The sequence below is a fragment of the Peromyscus californicus genome, unplaced genomic scaffold (genome assembly GCF_007827085.1).
Source record: "Peromyscus californicus insignis strain IS unplaced genomic scaffold, ASM782708v3 Scaffold_4__1_contigs__length_199733344, whole genome shotgun sequence".
NCBI lineage: Eukaryota > Metazoa > Chordata > Mammalia > Rodentia > Cricetidae > Peromyscus > Peromyscus californicus.
The window spans coordinates 53,896,179-53,913,179 of NW_026294562.1; the positions used below are offsets into that span (position 1 = coordinate 53,896,179).

The following is a 17,001-nucleotide window of genomic DNA, read 5'->3' on the forward strand; positions in this document are numbered from 1 at the left end:
GCGCCGAGTCTCCGGTCGGTCCGGGACAGACTGGCTGGCGGGCGGGCGCTGACGCCGCGGGGCCGGAGCGGGCCGCGCGGGAGGGTGTGGAAAGAGCAGCGGCACCGTCGGTTCCCGTCGGGGCTCCGTGGGTCCCCGAGCCGCCCCGGGCTTGGCCATGGCGGGCGCCAGGCCCGGCGTCCACGCGCTGCAGCTGGAGCCGCCCACCGTGGTGGAGACCCTGCGACGCGGGAGTAAGTTCATCAAATGGGACGAGGTAAGAGCGGCTGCCCCCTGCTCTCCCCAGATCGGAGGACTCCTTCATTCACATGCGGCCAGATGCCAGGGACCCCCACTTCAGCGTTGCCTGACCCCGGCGCCCCCCTATTCCAGCCTTGCTGCACTCCGGAAACTTGAGTCTCCTGTCGTCTCAGTAATTGAAGACTTTGTCCCCCCCGCAACCCAGTCCGCAACCCAGTCAGTCCTTCAGCTGTGGTCAGCTGGGCTCTCCACTCCTTGGCGTGGAGACTTCGAAGCCTGTAAATCCTGCTCCTCTCGCACTCCTTCCCACTCTTGCCAGACGAATTCTGGTTCTCCGATACTGGTCTGGTCCCCAAGACCCCTGCGCCCGGCACTGGACTCCCACGGGACGTAGGGCATCCTTGTCCTGGGTGGAATGCCACTGGGATCACACTCTCCCCAGTGCCTCACCTGAGCAGTTCTCTTCTATTCCTCACTTTCACCCTGTCCCTAACCCTAACCCTAACCCCTTGGCCCTGCTTCAGGATTCCAGCGAGCTTTCTGCTCAGGTGGGAGCACCAAGTCACCCCTTACTTGAGAGACTTTGTCCCCTCCAAGTTCCTCCAACTCTGGGAACTTTGCTCCCCACTCCTTAACTTCGGGACTTTGAACCCCAATAAATCCTGGACCCCAGTTTTTACTGCTTTTCTCCTGATACTTACCCGATACCCACCTGCGGCTTCTTATCCGGATCCCACGTCTCACCCACGTTCCGTTCCCTCCCCTGCCTCCTGGGCCTCTCGCTCCCTAGAGCCTCGACCCAGCGGCCTGAGCTTCCTTACTGTTCCTTCCCAGTCAGGCCATAGGCCTGGAAGACGCTAGGTTTCTTTCCGGCTGGGTGGGGCAGGAGTGGGAACTAAGGGGAGGGGCTGGGGGCGTGGCCTTAGCTGCAGGTGTGCTGGGCAAGGGGTGCCTGGGCATCCCCGCGGCCCCAGGAGACCCCTTTCCCCAGGCCAGCCTAAAGGGAAAAGTTTCTCCTTTTCCTTGAGTGTGATAAACCCAAATAAGGAAGTGGAAACAGGGAGAGGGCCCGGGGTGGTGTGGGGGTGCTGAACACAGTTTGGGACTGAAGAGCCAGGAGCCTGGATGGCCTTTGGAAGTTAGGCCCCTGAGGACGGTCCCATGGGGGGCTCTAGGGACAGTGCCCACAAATCTCCCCCTTTCTAGCACTACTGAGGGCTGTGTAGTCAGGTCCAGGGCAAGGTTGGAAATCTCCTGGAGGGGTTGGGACCCAGTGTTCTCCCATTAGAACTGAAGGACCATACATACAAAAGGTTTAGGGACCTGAGTCCCCGGATCAGCTGCTATTCTTCTGTAAACCAAGACAGCATGGGTGGGGCTGTGCAATTCCCAGTCTTCCAACTGATGTCCCCGCTGCCTGTGAGGTTGTTGCTGAAACCAGGAGCTGGGGCCCTGCAGGGGTCTTAGCTCCCGTTTCCTAGGTCCCAGGACTTTGGGAATATAACCCTGCAAATCCTGGCTCCTCAGTTTCCTCCTGTGTAAAATGGAGACGATGGCAGGACAAGGCTTTGGAGAGCCTGAAGACGGGGGAGGTTGTTGAAATTCAGGGTGTAGAACTGGACATGGTTCACAGTTGGGGCTGTAGGACTGGGATTGTGCACTGTTGGTGGCAGCAGGATTGTCCAGAGCAGCAGTTTGGAGGGTGGGGTGGGAATCCTCTTTTGACTCAAGGGGAGTTCTCCGGCTGGAGTGCAAGCCTTTCTTTGCTGGTTCTGAGTATATGGGATAGCCCTGCGCATCAATGACGGGGTCATTTTCAGAAAATAGGCATATTCCTGATATCCTGCCCTCCTGTCAATCATCTTAGAGCTGTTATGGAGAATGGGAAATTCCTGCCTAGTCTTCCTGGAGCGGGTGGGGGCTCTTCTATAACATGGGGTGAGCCTGAAGGCTAATGGAGGATCCCATGAGCTACAGTGTGATGGGTGATGGACTTTGAGGCATATCATAGGGTGGCCAGTTGCTCTGAGGCCTCAAGGGACACAGAAAGGCTTTAGATCCAGGCTCCCAGCCCCGTGCTTTCATACAGTTGGAGTATGCTTATGTAAGGGGGCTGTGGAGCAGGGATTCTAGCATCCCTGACCTCTCAGGCCTTCTGGGGAAACCGAGGCTAGGATGGGCTCCTGGAAACCTCCACAGACATTTCAGGGGTAGATAAGAAAGGAAAGCATGCTGGGCGGCAGCGGTGGCGCACGCCTTTAATCCCAGCACTGGGGAGGCAGAGCCAGGCGGATCTCTGTGAGTTCGAGGCCAGCCTGGTCTACAGAGCGAGTTCCAGGACAGGCACCAAAACTAACTACACAGAGAAACCCTGTCTCGGAAAAAAAAAAAAAAAAAAAAGGACAGCACAGGGAAGGGCGTGACAAAAGGCGGGCAGGTGATGGGGACAGAGCAGTGCCTGTGGGACAGCATCTTGGGGCAGGGTGCAGCTGGGGGGAGTGTTGGGGACTGAACCTGAAGTGTCATGTTGAGGACTTGTCTTCTTCTCCAGGAGCACCTGCAGGCTGGAGGAGCTTCCCCTTGGCTCACTGGTAGAAACAGCTTGGTCTAGGAGGACCAAGCCTGCCCCAGTTCTCACTCCCTGACCCCTGTCCTCTGTGCTGCCCTCAGGAGGCCTCCAGTAGGAACTTGGTGACCCTGCGTGTGGATCCCAATGGTTTCTTCTTGTACTGGACGGGACCCAACATGGTGAGAGTGTGCTGGAGCTGCTGGCTCAGGCCCAGGCCCCTCCGGGAGACCCCTGCCACGGGAGACCCCTGCCACGGGAGACCCCTGCCACAGGAGACCCCTGCCTGGTTCCCTTGGCCTGGGGTTGAGACCTAACCAGGACTTGGGCATTCCTCAGCTTGGGTGGGGAGATTAAAGACACCTCCTACTTCTTAGACACAAACCTTGACTCTGGTTTCCCTAGGAGGTGGACACCCTGGACATCAGCTCCATCAGGGACACACGGATAGGTCGTTATGCCCGCCTGCCCAAGGTGAGGGATGAGGCCTCGGACTGATGGGACCAAGGTTGTTGGGACAATGCACCCCTTCCCCTCACCCTTGGCTTTCACTACACAGGACCCCAAGATTCGGGAAGTACTGGGCTTTGGGAGCCCTGATGCCCGGCTGGAGGAGAAGCTGATGACAGTGGTGGCTGGGCCAGACCCGGTAAACACCACATTCCTGAACTTCATGGCCGTGCAGGATGACACAGTCAAGGTGGGTTGGGGTCCAGAGACCATCCAGGAAAGCAGACGCTTCATTGGAAGACATCCTGGAGCCCAGGCTGGCCTCCAACTTGAAGCAATCCTCCTGCCTAAGTTTCTCAAGTGCTGGGATTACAGGCGTGAGCCACCACTCCCAGTTTTATGCTCTTGATGTTTTAGTACCATACCCTGTTCCAGATGTAAACTATGCCTGGGCCAGCCCCTCAGTCCCCTTCACCTCTTCCCCTGTGTGGTGCTAACTCCCAGGTCTGGTCGGAGGAGTTGTTCAAACTGGCTATGAACATACTGGCTCAGAACGCCTCCCGGAACACCTTCCTGCGGAAAGCGTGAGCCCTGGGTCACCCTGGGGAGCACTGGGGGTGCAGCTGACCAGCCCCAAGATCTGATCTTCATCCCCGTCTCCCCAGATATACAAAGCTGAAGCTGCAGGTGAACCAGGATGGACGGATTCCAGTCAAGAAGTGAGCACCCCTCCCCCCTCAGCATCTTCTCTCCTGCCCTGACCTTGGTGATCTTTGCCCCCCAACTGACCCTGACCCCTCCCGCCTGCATCAGCATTCTGAAGATGTTCTCAGCAGACAAGAAGCGGGTGGAGACTGCGCTGGAGTCCTGTGGCCTCAACTTCAACCGGGTGTGTGGGGCCAGGGCCAGGGTGAGGGTGGGGCAGGGTGGGGTGTCACAGTGGGTGCCCACTTTCTGGAACTGCCTGCCCTAGGTTCTCACTCCACACTCCTCACCCTCAGAGTGAGTCCATCCGGCCTGATGAGTTTTCCTTGGAAATCTTTGAGCGGTTCTTGAACAAGCTGTGTCTGCGACCGGATATTGACAAGATCCTGCTCGAGATGTAAGTGGCCGGGGAGTGGTTCCCATAGGCTGGGCTCTGTCTCTGGCTTCTGCCCGGTGTTCTTCTGGCCCAGTGAGAAGTGGTGTGGGTGGGCAGGTTCACAGGTGTCAGCGTAAGGAAGGCAGGACCTCCCCAGGACTCCCCTGTGGTTTCTGGAGCTCTGTGTGCCAGCCCTCTGCCACAGGTGGCTTAACCAACCCACTCAGGATGGGATCCAAGGGGCTCAGAGGTGTTGGGGGACCTGCCTGAGCCAACACAGTGTGGGAGGCCAGAGCCAAGATTGGTCCTAAGGTCTGGAGACTCAGAGTAGTGGGCTGAGCATTTAGCAGCTTCTAAAGCCTTTGTGAATGCTGATGCCGGTCCGTCTGACACTGTTGAGTGGTCAGGAGAGTGGACGGGGAAACTGAGGCCCAGAATACCAATCTGTGGCCACGGAAGTTAGGTGCAGGCCTTCCCACTTCTGTCTCCCAGGGTGAGGGCTTAGCACGAGGTGGGAACTGAGGCTACAGGCTGACCCAGCTTCTGGGCCCCTCCAGAGGTGCCAAGGGCAAGCCGTACCTCACTCTGGAGCAGCTCATGGACTTTATCAACCAGAAGCAAAGAGACCCAAGACTCAATGAAGTTCTGTACCCGCCACTGCGGCCCTCACAGGCTCGGTTGCTCATCGAGAAATATGAGCCTAACCAACAGTTCCTGGAGCGAGGTGAGCGGCTAGCGGCAGTGGGGTGGTGTGCATGGGACAGGCCACGCCCGGTTGACCTGTTGGCACTCCATCATCTCCAGACCAGATGTCTATGGAGGGCTTCAGCCGCTACCTAGGAGGAGAGGAGAACGGCATCCTGCCGCTGGAGGCCCTGGATCTGAGCATGGACATGACGCAGCCACTGAGTGCATACTTCATCAATTCTTCACATAATACCTATCTCACTGGTAAGTGAGAGAGAGCAGGGAGCAAAGAAGCCCACATTCCCGGCCTCACACTACTTCTCCTTTGGGGGAGAGCTTTCAGTTTGATCATTCATGGGCCAACACTGGGGAAGGGCCAGGGCCAGCCACCCAGCCCCAGAGTCAATATCTCTGTGGGCTGTGCCTAATGGATGGGTATCTTTTTTTTGTTGTTGTTGGTTTTTTGAGACAGGGTTTTTCTGTGTAGCTTTGCGCCTTTCCTGGAACTCACTCTGTAGCCCAGGCTGGCCTCGAACTCACAGAGATCCGCCTGGCTCTGCCTCCCGAGTGCTGGGATTAAAGGCATGTGCCACCACCGTCTGGCATGGGTGGGTATCTTGAAGTGTCCCTGGAGAGGGGCTGAGGGCATTGTGCAGAGGTAGCCTGTACAGATGCCTGGGCAGGAGATAAATGGGTTTAGAAGTTTAAAAAAAAAAAGGGGATGGGGAGTGTGTGTAACTCAGGGATAGAGCACTAGCCTACCACATGCATAGTCCCAGGAGAAGCAAGAAAGGAAGCCAGGGGTAGGGGGAACATGGGCCTAGGGACAGGTCCACAGAAGGAGAGGGCTAGTGAGAGAAGGCTAGGAAAGGGAGGCAGGAGCAACCCTGGTCTGGAAGACTTCTGGACTCAATGTGAGTGGCAGAGAGGTTCTTTGGAGAGCCTGAAGAAGAGAAAGCACTGGAACCTGGTAGGTTGTCCGAAGTTCTGTGGAGATTGGGTTGGAGGCAGGGAGGGACTGTGATCCTCTAGGCAAGGGGTAGTGAGTGAGTCTGGTGCAGGCCAGAGATGGATAGCAGGAATAGACACAGTAGATACTAGTTAGGTCCTGGGGAGTTCTGGAAGGTATCTGAGGATTCCATAGTTCAGGGTAGTAGGGCAGTGCTGGGAGTGTTTTATGTGAGAGAATGTGAGTCTTGAAGAAGAACTAGCTGGGTCTGCAAATGCTGCTGAATGCCTGCTGGTGAATGCCAGGGACTGGGGGTTAGCGTGTCTGCCCTTTCCTGAGGGCTTCTGGGGAAGATGGTGCTGGCCTCACACTGAGTGGAGGAGTAACCGACTGGCCAGAGTGTACCACCTTGGAGTTGGGCTGTGTCAGGGGTCTCTCTGTCCCCAGTATGGGTCGGTTCCCCATGGAATGGGGTGGCCAGTGGGTAGTGACGCGGCCTCACCTGCAGCGGGCCAGCTGGCTGGAACCTCGTCGGTGGAGATGTACCGCCAGGCGCTGCTGTGGGGCTGCCGCTGTGTGGAGCTGGATGTATGGAAGGGACGGCCCCCTGAGGAAGAGCCCTTCATTACGCATGGTTTCACCATGACCACTGAGGTGCCGTTACGGGATGTGCTCGAGGCCATTGCTGAGACAGCCTTCAAGACCTCACCCTACCCTGTCATCCTCTCCTTCGAGAACCATGTAGACTCGTGAGTGGGCCTGCCCTGGGAATCTCTAGAGAAACCTCTGATGGTGGCACCTCAGATGGACCCTAACCCAGCCCTTCTTTCATGATTTAATCATCTGTGAACCTGAACTGCCTCAGCTTCCCCTGGGAGCTCTGACCTCTGAGCTTGTCCCCACAGGGCAAAGCAGCAGGCCAAGATGGCTGAGTACTGCCGCTCTATCTTTGGGGACGCGTTGCTCATTGACCCACTGGATAAGTATCCGGTATGGGGGGCTTGGAGCTAAGGAGGGTGTATGGAGGTGAAGGGTGACTGAATAGGTCCTGACCTGTCCACACTGCCCAGCTATCTGCGGGCGTCCCCCTGCCTAGTCCACAGGACCTGATGGGCCGTATCCTGGTGAAGAACAAGAAGAGACATCGGCCCAGCACAGGCGTCCCTGACAGCTCCATTCGCAAGAGGCCGCTGGAGCAGAGCAACTCAGCCCTGAGCGAGAGCTCAGCCGCCACAGAGCCCTCCTCACCCCAGCTAGGTATGGCCTGGCCCGACCTCCAGCCCAGGTCCTAACACGGACTTAACCTCTCACCCCGTTGTCTCCATCACCCCAGCCCCTGACCTCCTTCCTTACCACCTCTTAGCTGAGTGCTGACCTCTCAGCCCTGACTTCCAACCTGTCACTGCTGCCTGGTCAGGGTAGGGCTCTGGATTCTGACTTTTGACCTCAGCAAAACTTCTTCCTTCAGGCTCCTGACACTTGACCTGTAACTTCCACTAACTCTGCTCACCCAGCTCCTTAACATTTCGGCTAACCTTTGCCCTGTCACTTCATTGAGGTCCCTTATCACATGACACTTTACTGCTCGCCCCACTAATCCCCGCACCACTAGGTACGGCTCTTGCTGAGCTCAGCTTGCAGCCCATCCATGTTTCCATGGACCTGGCTGTTCGGGCTGTTGTTCGAGTCCCATATGTATATAAATACATATGGAGAGAGAGAGAGAGTGTAACTCTGACCTGTGACCCCTCTGGATGACCACCAGCTTTAATGCCATCCAGATCATGACCCCTACCCTCTCCAACAGCTGTGCTTCTCTAGAAAGGCACCCTGACCTCCCCACACATGCTGAGCACGACTGCAGCTTTCCTCAGCATCAGCCTGTGGTCCTGACCTTTGACCCTTGACCCTTGTGCAGGGTCCCCCAGCTCAGACAGCTGCCCCGGCCTAAGCAATGGGGAGGAGATGGGACTTGAGAAGAGCAGCCTGGAGGCCCAGAAGTCTCTGGGTGAGGAGGGCCTCAGCCGGGGACCCAGTGTTCTCATACCTGCTGACCGAGAGGATGAGGAAGAAGATGAAGAAGAGGAGGAAACAGATCCCAAAAAACCCACTACAGATGAGGTCAGGACCACGGGCGTGTAGAGGGGGCTGTTTGCTGAGCACCTGCTGGGGGACAGCCATTGTGCCGATCATTTACTCTCCTGAGCTTGATTTCTGTAGCCTCCAGTTTAAGTGGTATGCAGATGAACCTGTAAGAGTTAGGGTGCAAGGCCAAGGACATGGCTCCCCTGGTAAAAGCATCTGCCTCCACATGCTCGTCCTCTTCACATACAATACATAAATGCAGTAATGTGAGAGCCAGCTAGGTGTGCTGACACACACCTTCAATACCAGCATTGGGAGGCAGAGGCAGGCGGATCTCTGTGAGTTTGAGCCCAGCCTGGTCTATCTACATAGTGAGTTCTAGGCTAGCAAGTGTAACATAGAGAGACCCTGTCTCAAAATAAATAAAAAAATTAAAAAAAAAAGAAGTGTTAGGGTACAGGGCAGGGCTGGCAAGGTAACAGTGCTTACCATACAAGCATAGTGACCTAAGTTTGATACCCAGAACCCGAGACAAAAGGTGGGAACTAACTCCCTAAAGTTGTCCTCTGATCAACCCATGGGCACAGTGGCAGCAAGTACCCACACTTCCATACACTATCACACACACAAAGGAAAAGTACATGAAGTTAAAAGTTTAAAGAAAAGGGGCTGGAGAGATGGCTCAGAGGTTAAGAGCACTGGCTGTTCTTCCAGAGGTCCTGAGTTCAATTCCCAGCACCCACATGGTGGCTCACAACCATCTGTAATGAGATCTGGTGCACTCTTCTGGCCGGCAGGCAAACATGCAGGCAGAACACAGTATACATAATAAATAAATAAATCTTAAAAAAAAAAAAAGTTTAAAGAAAAGAGGATGCAGAGTTGCAGAGCTGGGGAAGGGGACTCTGCTCTGGAGGGAAGGTTGGGGCAGACAGACCTAAAGAGATGGGACTAGCATGTGCTAAGGCCCTGTGGCAGGAGAAACTGGGGCAAGAGGAGGGAGCGTCAAGGGGAACACTGGAGAGCAGAGGTGACAGAAAGGTCACTGTCAAGGCGATATCAAGGTATCCTGCAGGAAGCCGCTGGGCAGTATGACTGCGGGTGTGGGAAAGGGCTAGCCCCCCTTTTGTGGGGGCAAGTAAGGGACATCTGGTACCACTGACCTTGAGTTTGGGGGCCACAGGGCACAGCCAGCAGTGAGGTCAATGCCACCGAGGAGATGTCGACACTTGTCAACTACATTGAACCTGTCAAGTTCAAGTCTTTTGAGGCTGCCCGAAGTAAGTGGGGCTGGGTGACTGGGAGCTGCCCTGCCAGGCCCTGCTGGGCCTTATACTTTTCCCTCCATTGCCCACAGAAAGGAACAAGTGCTTCGAGATGTCATCCTTTGTGGAGACCAAGGCCATGGAACAGCTGACCAAGAGTCCCATGGAGTTTGTGGAGTATCCTCCCCAGGCACTGGGGCTGGGGTGGGGCCAGGCAGGGACTTGCAGATGCCTCAGGGATTGATCCCACAGAAGCCATCTGCATGGGGATATCAGTAAGTTGAGGTGCGGAGGCTTGGGAATGGTATGGACAGCTTTGTTGGGAGTGGGCTTCCAGGAGTGTGGAGATGGGGCCTGAGGCAGAGGCTGGCAGAAGGTGGTCACTTATTCCCTTATGGCCCTGACCACCAACCCCAGATACAACAAACAGCAGCTTAGCCGCATCTATCCCAAGGGCACCCGTGTGGACTCTTCCAACTACATGCCTCAGCTCTTTTGGAATGTGGGTTGCCAGCTTGTTGCCCTCAACTTCCAGACCTTGGGTGAGCTCTGGCCCTCTGTCTTAGGGTTTTTATTGCTGGGATAAAACAATGTGACCAAAAGCAACTTGGGAAGGAAGGAGTTTATTCCATTTTACAGCTTACCTGTCCATCCTCACAGGAAGCCAGGCCAGGAACTGGAGCAGAAGCAGTGGAGAAACGCTGCTTCCTGGCCTGCTTCTTGTGGCTTGCTCGGCCTGCTTTCTTATAGCACCCAGGACCACCAGCCCAGGGGCCACACTGCCCATAATGGGCTGAGCCCTCCCACATCAATTAATCATTAATCAAGAAAATGCACCACACGCTTGCCCACAGGCCAATCTGATGTGGGGGAGGCATTTTCTCAGTTGAGGTTCCCGCTTCTGACATGTGGCTGGGATTAGGTTGACGTAAAAGTAGGCAGCCCATGCTCCTTGACCCTGACCCACCTTACTGACTTCGATTTTACCTAATCCTTTGTCCCAAAATTGAACCCATACTTTGTCTGGAACCCTGACCCTGACCGACTCTGTGGACCCTCACCTGTCTGGTTATTCTTGAGTCTGGACCCTGGAATCCGTTTGACCCTGTCCCTGTCCTGGACCTTGAACTCTGGATGACCCCGCCGAGGCCACTTAACTGACCCTGCCTGTGTTGCCTGCAGACATGCCAATGCAGCTCAACGCAGGCGTGTTTGAGTACAACGGGCGCAGTGGGTACTTGCTCAAGCCCGAGTTCATGCGGCGGCCGGACAAGTCCTTTGACCCCTTTACTGAGGTCATTGTAGATGGTATAGTAGCCAACGCCTTGCGGGTCAAGGTGGGTCCTGAGAGGGATTGGGCCTGGGGTGTTCTGAGGGTGAGACACAGCAGCTGCTTTACTTACCTTCCTGGACTCCCCCACTGCAGGTGATTTCGGGGCAGTTCCTGTCTGACAGGAAGGTGGGCATCTACGTCGAAGTGGACATGTTTGGTCTCCCAGTTGACACGAGGCGCAAATACCGCACAAGGACATCCCAGGGGAACTCATTCAACCCTGTGTGGGATGAAGAACCCTTTGACTTCCCCAAGGTGAGCCCACCTAACCTGACTTGGCTGTGCTCTCCATTGGAGAGCAGGGGCCAGGCACCTGGTAGTGGCTGGTGATCAGAAAGTGGGAAGGGCAAGTGACCTCCCAGGCCCCGCGTGTCCTGTGGTCAGGCTTGGGTTCCCTGTCCTCTTCTGAGTGACAGAGGGGATAAGGAGAGACAAGGGCTGGGCTGTAGGGTAGGAATGATGACAACATTGTCCTGTCTTGTGTTGTTCCTGTTCCTTCCCCACATGAGGAACAGACACTGCCCGCCTCATCTCCAAAGCAGGAAGCACTTGCCAGAGACCACAGCTCCAAGCTTGCACCCACTCCTACGGTCCCATAGGAATAGGAATATGACCTCTACTTTTGACTTGGTTGAAGTGTGTCCTGAATTTATACACACGGCTCAGTACATAGTTGCTAAGCAGGCCACGCTGCGACCTGTCCTGTCTTGTCCTGTGGATGACTCTGAGGGCTTCTGGCTGCCTGTGAGCTGGGCTTCTGTGCTCTGAGGGTGAAGCCTTGATGGCTGTGGTATGGTGGTCCTGGTTCTGCCCCATAGCTCAGCAGTCTGGGCCCCACAGGTTGTGCTGCCCACGCTGGCCTCACTTCGCATTGCAGCCTTTGAGGAGGGTGGCAGATTCGTTGGGCACCGCATCCTTCCTGTCTCGGCCATCCGCTCAGGTGAGTCTGTGGGTTTTGGGTAGCACTGGGTTGGCTTGGGGATTTGGCCAGGCCTAGTTGACCTTACCCTCCTGCCCGCCCAGGATACCACTATGTCTGCCTGCGAAACGAGGCCAACCAGCCATTGTGCCTGCCTGCCCTGCTTATCTACACTGAAGCTTCTGACTACATCCCAGATGACCACCAGGGTGAGATGGGGTAGTAGGCCAGGGCAAGGACCAGAAGGGTGGGAGCCGCACTTGGGCATGGCTGAACTAGGTGCCCCAGTTCAAGTGGGGTCAGACTTCCCACCCTTGGAGCCCTGGGCTGGCAGGAAGAGTGTGGCCTGGGGTTTGGTCTGAAGACTGGGCCTTCTGCTTCCTCTAGACTATGCAGAGGCCCTGATTAACCCCATCAAGCATGTCAGCCTAATGGACCAGCGAGCCAAGCAGCTGGCTGCTCTCATTGGGGAGAGTGAGGTGAGTGGGCAGCAGTGGAGGTGGGCAGGGCTAGGCCTGCCTTGACACTGGAGACCAGTGGACGACTCTTCCACGGGTACCCCCAGTTCCCAGCCCTGCCAGCTGATACCTCTCTCTAAACCAAGCTGTTGAGTGTCTTACTGCAGACCCTAGTTTCCTGTCTCACCAGCCCAGCTCATGCCTGCAAAACCTGCTCCCCTTTCTGGGTCCTTTTGTCTCCCTCAAACCTGGAAATGATGTCAAGTGGCGGCTAAGTGCCAGCTTGCTGCCAAGCCCACTGTGAGGTCAGTCACATCCTTGGCTCATTGCCACGTCCCTCACAGAGACGGGACACTGAGGCTATGGGAAGTGGCTGAGCTCCATACAGCCTGGCTGGGCTTCCAGGCCATTTTTAGCCCCTTTCTGCCATGTTGCACTGTCAGGAGCTTTGGATGGCTTGCACCAGGCGTAAGGGCTGTGGGGTTCTGCTTTTGTGTGTAAACATGTTTGCATGTGTTCACATACATGTGCATGTGGTTTTCCAGAGACACACTCCACCTTATTTTCTCAGATAGGGTCTCTCATTGAACCAGACTGGCTGGCCAGTGAACTCCAGGGATCTGCCTGTCTTTGCCCATCCTGGCACTGGGGTTATAGGCGTGAGGAGATCTGACCACAGGTCCTCATGCTTTTATGGCAAGCACTTTACTGAGCAGTCAGTTTTCCAACCCCTTGCCTTCTTTCTCCCAGTTCTAGGTAGGGATGGAGCCCAGGGTTTTAATTAGGCCAGGCACATGCTTTACCACTGAGCTATACCCTCAGCTCAGCTCTTCGAAGAGGACATACCTATTTGCATTGATTTGGGTTGTCTCTAGACTGGAGTTTCTCAGACTCCAGGTGGAGTAAAAAACTTGGGTATATACACACTGAGGCATTAGAAGCCAGGGAAGCCATGAGGAGGTAGGTAGTGGCTTCAGTGGGGAGGCGCCAGGAGCAGGGGTTCAGCCACATGTCCTGACCCAGTCCCCATGGGGCCTGTGGCGGCCAGGAAAGAGATGACTGCAATTAGGGCTGTGAGGAGCTGTTAGTCAAGAGACTGGTGCCCGTTCTGCTGTTGCTTCCTTTGCTGATTAAATCAGGAGCTGAGCATCCAGGAGGAAGACGAACCAGCAGGCCAGGGTGGGAGGGACATACTGGAGGACTCTTGGGGCCAAGCCAGGCTTTTCCAGAATCATCTGGGAGTTGTTGAGGACATGCAATGATCTGGTAACACACAGCCTTCCCGGCATGGACAAGGGTCTAGGGGTGCCTACTGTCTCTCTCTTCATTGTGCAGGCAGAGGGAGCTGGTAGGGGCATAGGGCATCCAGAGGTGGAAGGACCCAGAGATGAAGAAAACAGTTTTGGAAGGAGTGTTCTCTCTTGCAGGCTCAGACCAGCACAGAGACATATCAGGAGACGCAGTCTCCACAGCCAGGGTCACAGCTCTTGCCCAACCCCACACCTAACCCACTGGATGCTTCACCTCGATGGCCCCCGGGTCCTACCACCTCCTCCACTAGCACCTCCCTCAGTAGCCCAGGTAAGGGGAAGCCTGTCCTAGGAGTGGGCCACGGGAAGCCATCGGCTGCCGGGCTCCCCAGCTTCTCACCAGAGCCTCTGCTCTCCAGGGCAGCGAGATGATTTGATTGCCAGCATCCTCTCTGGTAAGGGGCACAGCCTGATCTGGGGTGGGGCCACCTGGAGGGCATCTACCCCGCCCAGCTCAGCCCTGCTCAGCCCACCTTGCCTGCTACCCCACCTCCTTTGCCTGCTACCTACACCTCTCCCTTGCAGAGGTGACTCCTACCCCTCTGGAGGAGCTCCGAAACCACAAGTCTATGGTGAAGCTCCGGAGCCGGCAGGATCGAGACCTGAGGGAGCTGCATAAAAAGCACCAGCGCAAGGCTGTGGCCCTCACCCGCCGCCTGCTGGATGGCTTGGCTCAGGCCAGGGCTGAGGGCAGGTGCCGGCCCTCCCCTAGTGCTCCGTGAGTGCCCCATAGCCTGTTGCCGCCTGTGTTGTGTGCTGACAGGAATACTGGAGGGAGGTGTGCATGTGGCTGTCCATGCTGGATGGGCATACTCGGATAACAGGACGGTGGAGGTGGACTCCCATACTGGTCCTCACTCTTCCCTGGTAGTAACACCTCCTCTGAAGTCCTCTGCCAAGAAGCAGGAACTTATCACTTGTGTGGAGCTAACGGTACAGCTGCTGGCCCGTGCTGGTCCTCTTGATTTGCATAGCAGACCTCACCTGGCTGGTGCCTGCCACTGCCTGCTGGCATGAGCCCTGCTCTAACTGTCCTCCGATGCCAGGAACCTAGCATTATTGAGAAGGTTCTTCCTACAGAGGCAGAGCTACCAATGTGGAGGACATTAAGGAGGAGGAAGAGGAGGCCAAGCAGTATCGAGAGTTCCAGAACCGACAGGTGCAGAGCCTGCTGGAGCTGAGGGAGGCCCAGGCAGATGCAGAAACTGAACGGAGGCTGGAGCACCTGAGACAGGTGAGGGGCCTGTGGTGGAGGCAAGGAGAGCCAGCTTCCTGGGTAGACCCGTCAGCCCTGTGTTACCTGCTAGCTGGCTGCCTGTGTCCCCAGGGTCAGCAGCGGCTCAGGGAGGTTGTCCTGGATGCACACACAACCCAGTTCAAGAGACTGAAGGAGCTGAATGAAAGGTAAAGGTAGAGGGTCCTGCGTGAGTGCAGTGGGACTCTGGTGCCAGGAGTCCTGCCTCTGAACCCCTCCTGTCCCTCCTGGCTGCTCCAGGGAGAAGAAGGAGCTTCAGAAGATCCTGGACAGGAAGCGCAACAACAGTATCTCAGAGGCCAAGACAAGGGAGAAACATAAGAAGGAGGTGTAAGTGTGTCGGGGCTGGGAGCCATTGAGTGAGGGGAGGCCAGGGCCGGGGTGGGGGTGGGGGGGTGGGGGGGGGCCTGGGCACTGAACCATCCCTTTCACCTCTGCAGGGAGCTGACAGAGATTAATCGGCGGCATATCACTGAGTCAGTCAACTCCATCAGACGGGTGAGTGAGCCCGACCTCTCTTCCTTTACTCATCAAAAACTCAGCTCTTCCATGCCTGGCTTGGTGCCACATTGCTGTCCCAAAGGCCTTTCCTCCGGGGACTGTACCAACAGCCTCTGGTGCCTGCATCATATCTAACACCTTCAGTGTCCTTGGGAGCCCTGATCCCCCTCTCCCTGATTTCAGTGCCTCCAGGTCTTGCCCCTCCCTCAGCTAACTCTTGCCCTCCCTTACAGCTAGAAGAGGCCCAGAAGCAGCGCCATGAGCGCCTCCTGGCAGGGCAGCAGCAAGTCCTCCAGCAGCTAGTGGAAGAGGAGCCCAAGGTAAGGCCTGACAGGAGGCGGGCGGGCGGGCAGGAGCTGGGCAGCCTGGCCCCCCTGGGACATTCATTTCTCTTGCAGCTGCTGGCCCAGCTGACCCAGGAGTGTCAAGAACAGCGAGAGAGGTTGCCCCAGGAGATCCGCCGATGCCTGCTGGGCGAGACATCGGAAGGGCTTGGGGACGGCCCCCTGGTGGCTTGTGCCAGCAATGGTCATGCACCTGGGAGTGGCGGGCACCTGTCTGGCGCTGACTCGGAGAGCCAGGAGGAGAACACCCAGCTCTAAACTGGCTGAGCAAGAGGTGGCCACAGGGCCGGGCAACAGGGGAGCACGCCTTTAATCCCAGCACTCGGGAGGCAGAGCCAGGGGTATAGATATCTGTGAGTTTGAGGCCAGCCTGGGCTACAGAGCGAGATCCAGGACAGGCACCAAAACTACACGGAGAAACCCTGTCTTGAAGAAAAAAAAAAAAAAAAAAAGAGGCGGCCACAGGACGTGGGCAAGCATCGGGTAATGGCTAGAAGACACTAATGCTTTTTTTTTTTTTAACCTTTTATCTTTAGAAATTTTATTTTTTTAAAATCAGGCAGATGTCTCACACTAACTCCATCTTCTGGGGCCTCTTCAGTCCTTAGCTTCCCCTTCTAACCTCAGGCCCAGGACAAGGGCCAGAGCATGTACCTGCAGCACTCCCAGGGAGCAGTAGGAGGGGCCCTGCAGCTCTGGGAAGTAAAGGCCAACCCTTTATATTTAGGGATTTTTTTTTTACATGAATAAAAGTGGACTTCAGGGACCCTGTGTACAGTGTGGTTTGGATGAAAACATTCTAGGCTCTAGCTCTGGTCCTGCCATTTCCTCTGGGGCCTCAGTCTCCCTATTTATAAAATGGGAGCCGGGCGGTGGTGGCGCACGCCTTTAATCCCAGCACTCGGGAGGCAGAGCCAGGCGGATCTCTGTGAGTTCGAGGCCAGCCTGGGCTACCAAGTGAGTTCCAGGAAAGGCGCAAAGCTACACAGAGAAACCCTGTCTCGAAAAACCAAAAAAAATAAAAAATAAAAAATAAATAAAATGGGGTTGTGCTATGGTGGTCAGACCCCTAGCAAAGTTTCAAGGTTTGAGCTTGGCTGCCTTGCCCAAGGCACCTTATTCCCTGCCAGAGGTGGTTCTGAGCTTGCGGCCTCTGCCCTGAGCCCCTAGCTCCCCCCCCCCCATTAGTCTCTTTGCTCAGGCTCAGACCCTGCTTCAGGAAGCCTTCCCTGCCCCCCTTCCTGTTGCCTGATATGACCCAAGCACCTAGCATCTTCTGCCAGGGCCACTGAGGGCACCACACAGGGATGGAGTGGCTAGCTGGAACTGAGTTGTCAGATTGGGACAGGATCCATGGCTCTTAGGATAAAGGAAGCTGGCAGTCTGAAGGGTTGCTGCTGGCAGGGGCTGTGATACTCTGTGGATACCTTGTGGCCCCCTCACCCGTGAGGGAGATGTTTTGCCTGTTTTACAGATACAGAAACAGGCCCTGAATGGAAGCTGCGTGTACTGGGCCGTAGCTAAGTGGAGACCTGCCAGGAGGCAGGATGGCCTGCAC

General features: G+C 56.0%; 1 protein-coding gene across 1 annotated transcript; it reads left to right on the forward strand.

Moving 5' to 3' along the window:
* On the forward strand, positions 1 to 16,214 carry Plcb3 (phospholipase C beta 3). Its single transcript, XM_052713749.1, has 31 exons — positions 1 to 256; positions 2,911 to 2,988; positions 3,212 to 3,280; positions 3,366 to 3,506; positions 3,761 to 3,840; positions 3,922 to 3,975; positions 4,070 to 4,145; positions 4,258 to 4,358; positions 4,895 to 5,061; positions 5,142 to 5,288; positions 6,482 to 6,722; positions 6,879 to 6,963; positions 7,044 to 7,230; positions 7,892 to 8,094; positions 9,242 to 9,338; positions 9,416 to 9,500; positions 9,741 to 9,865; positions 10,506 to 10,660; positions 10,750 to 10,911; positions 11,497 to 11,596; positions 11,680 to 11,784; positions 11,963 to 12,054; positions 13,461 to 13,614; positions 13,703 to 13,738; positions 13,869 to 14,061; positions 14,424 to 14,577; positions 14,671 to 14,747; positions 14,839 to 14,928; positions 15,039 to 15,096; positions 15,333 to 15,419; positions 15,498 to 16,214. The coding sequence occupies exons 1-31, from the start codon at positions 158 to 160 to the stop codon at positions 15,699 to 15,701; spliced, it is 3,702 nt and encodes a 1,233-aa protein (XP_052569709.1). The 5' UTR covers positions 1 to 157; the 3' UTR covers positions 15,702 to 16,214.
* Positions 16,215 to 17,001: the final 787 nt, after the last annotated feature.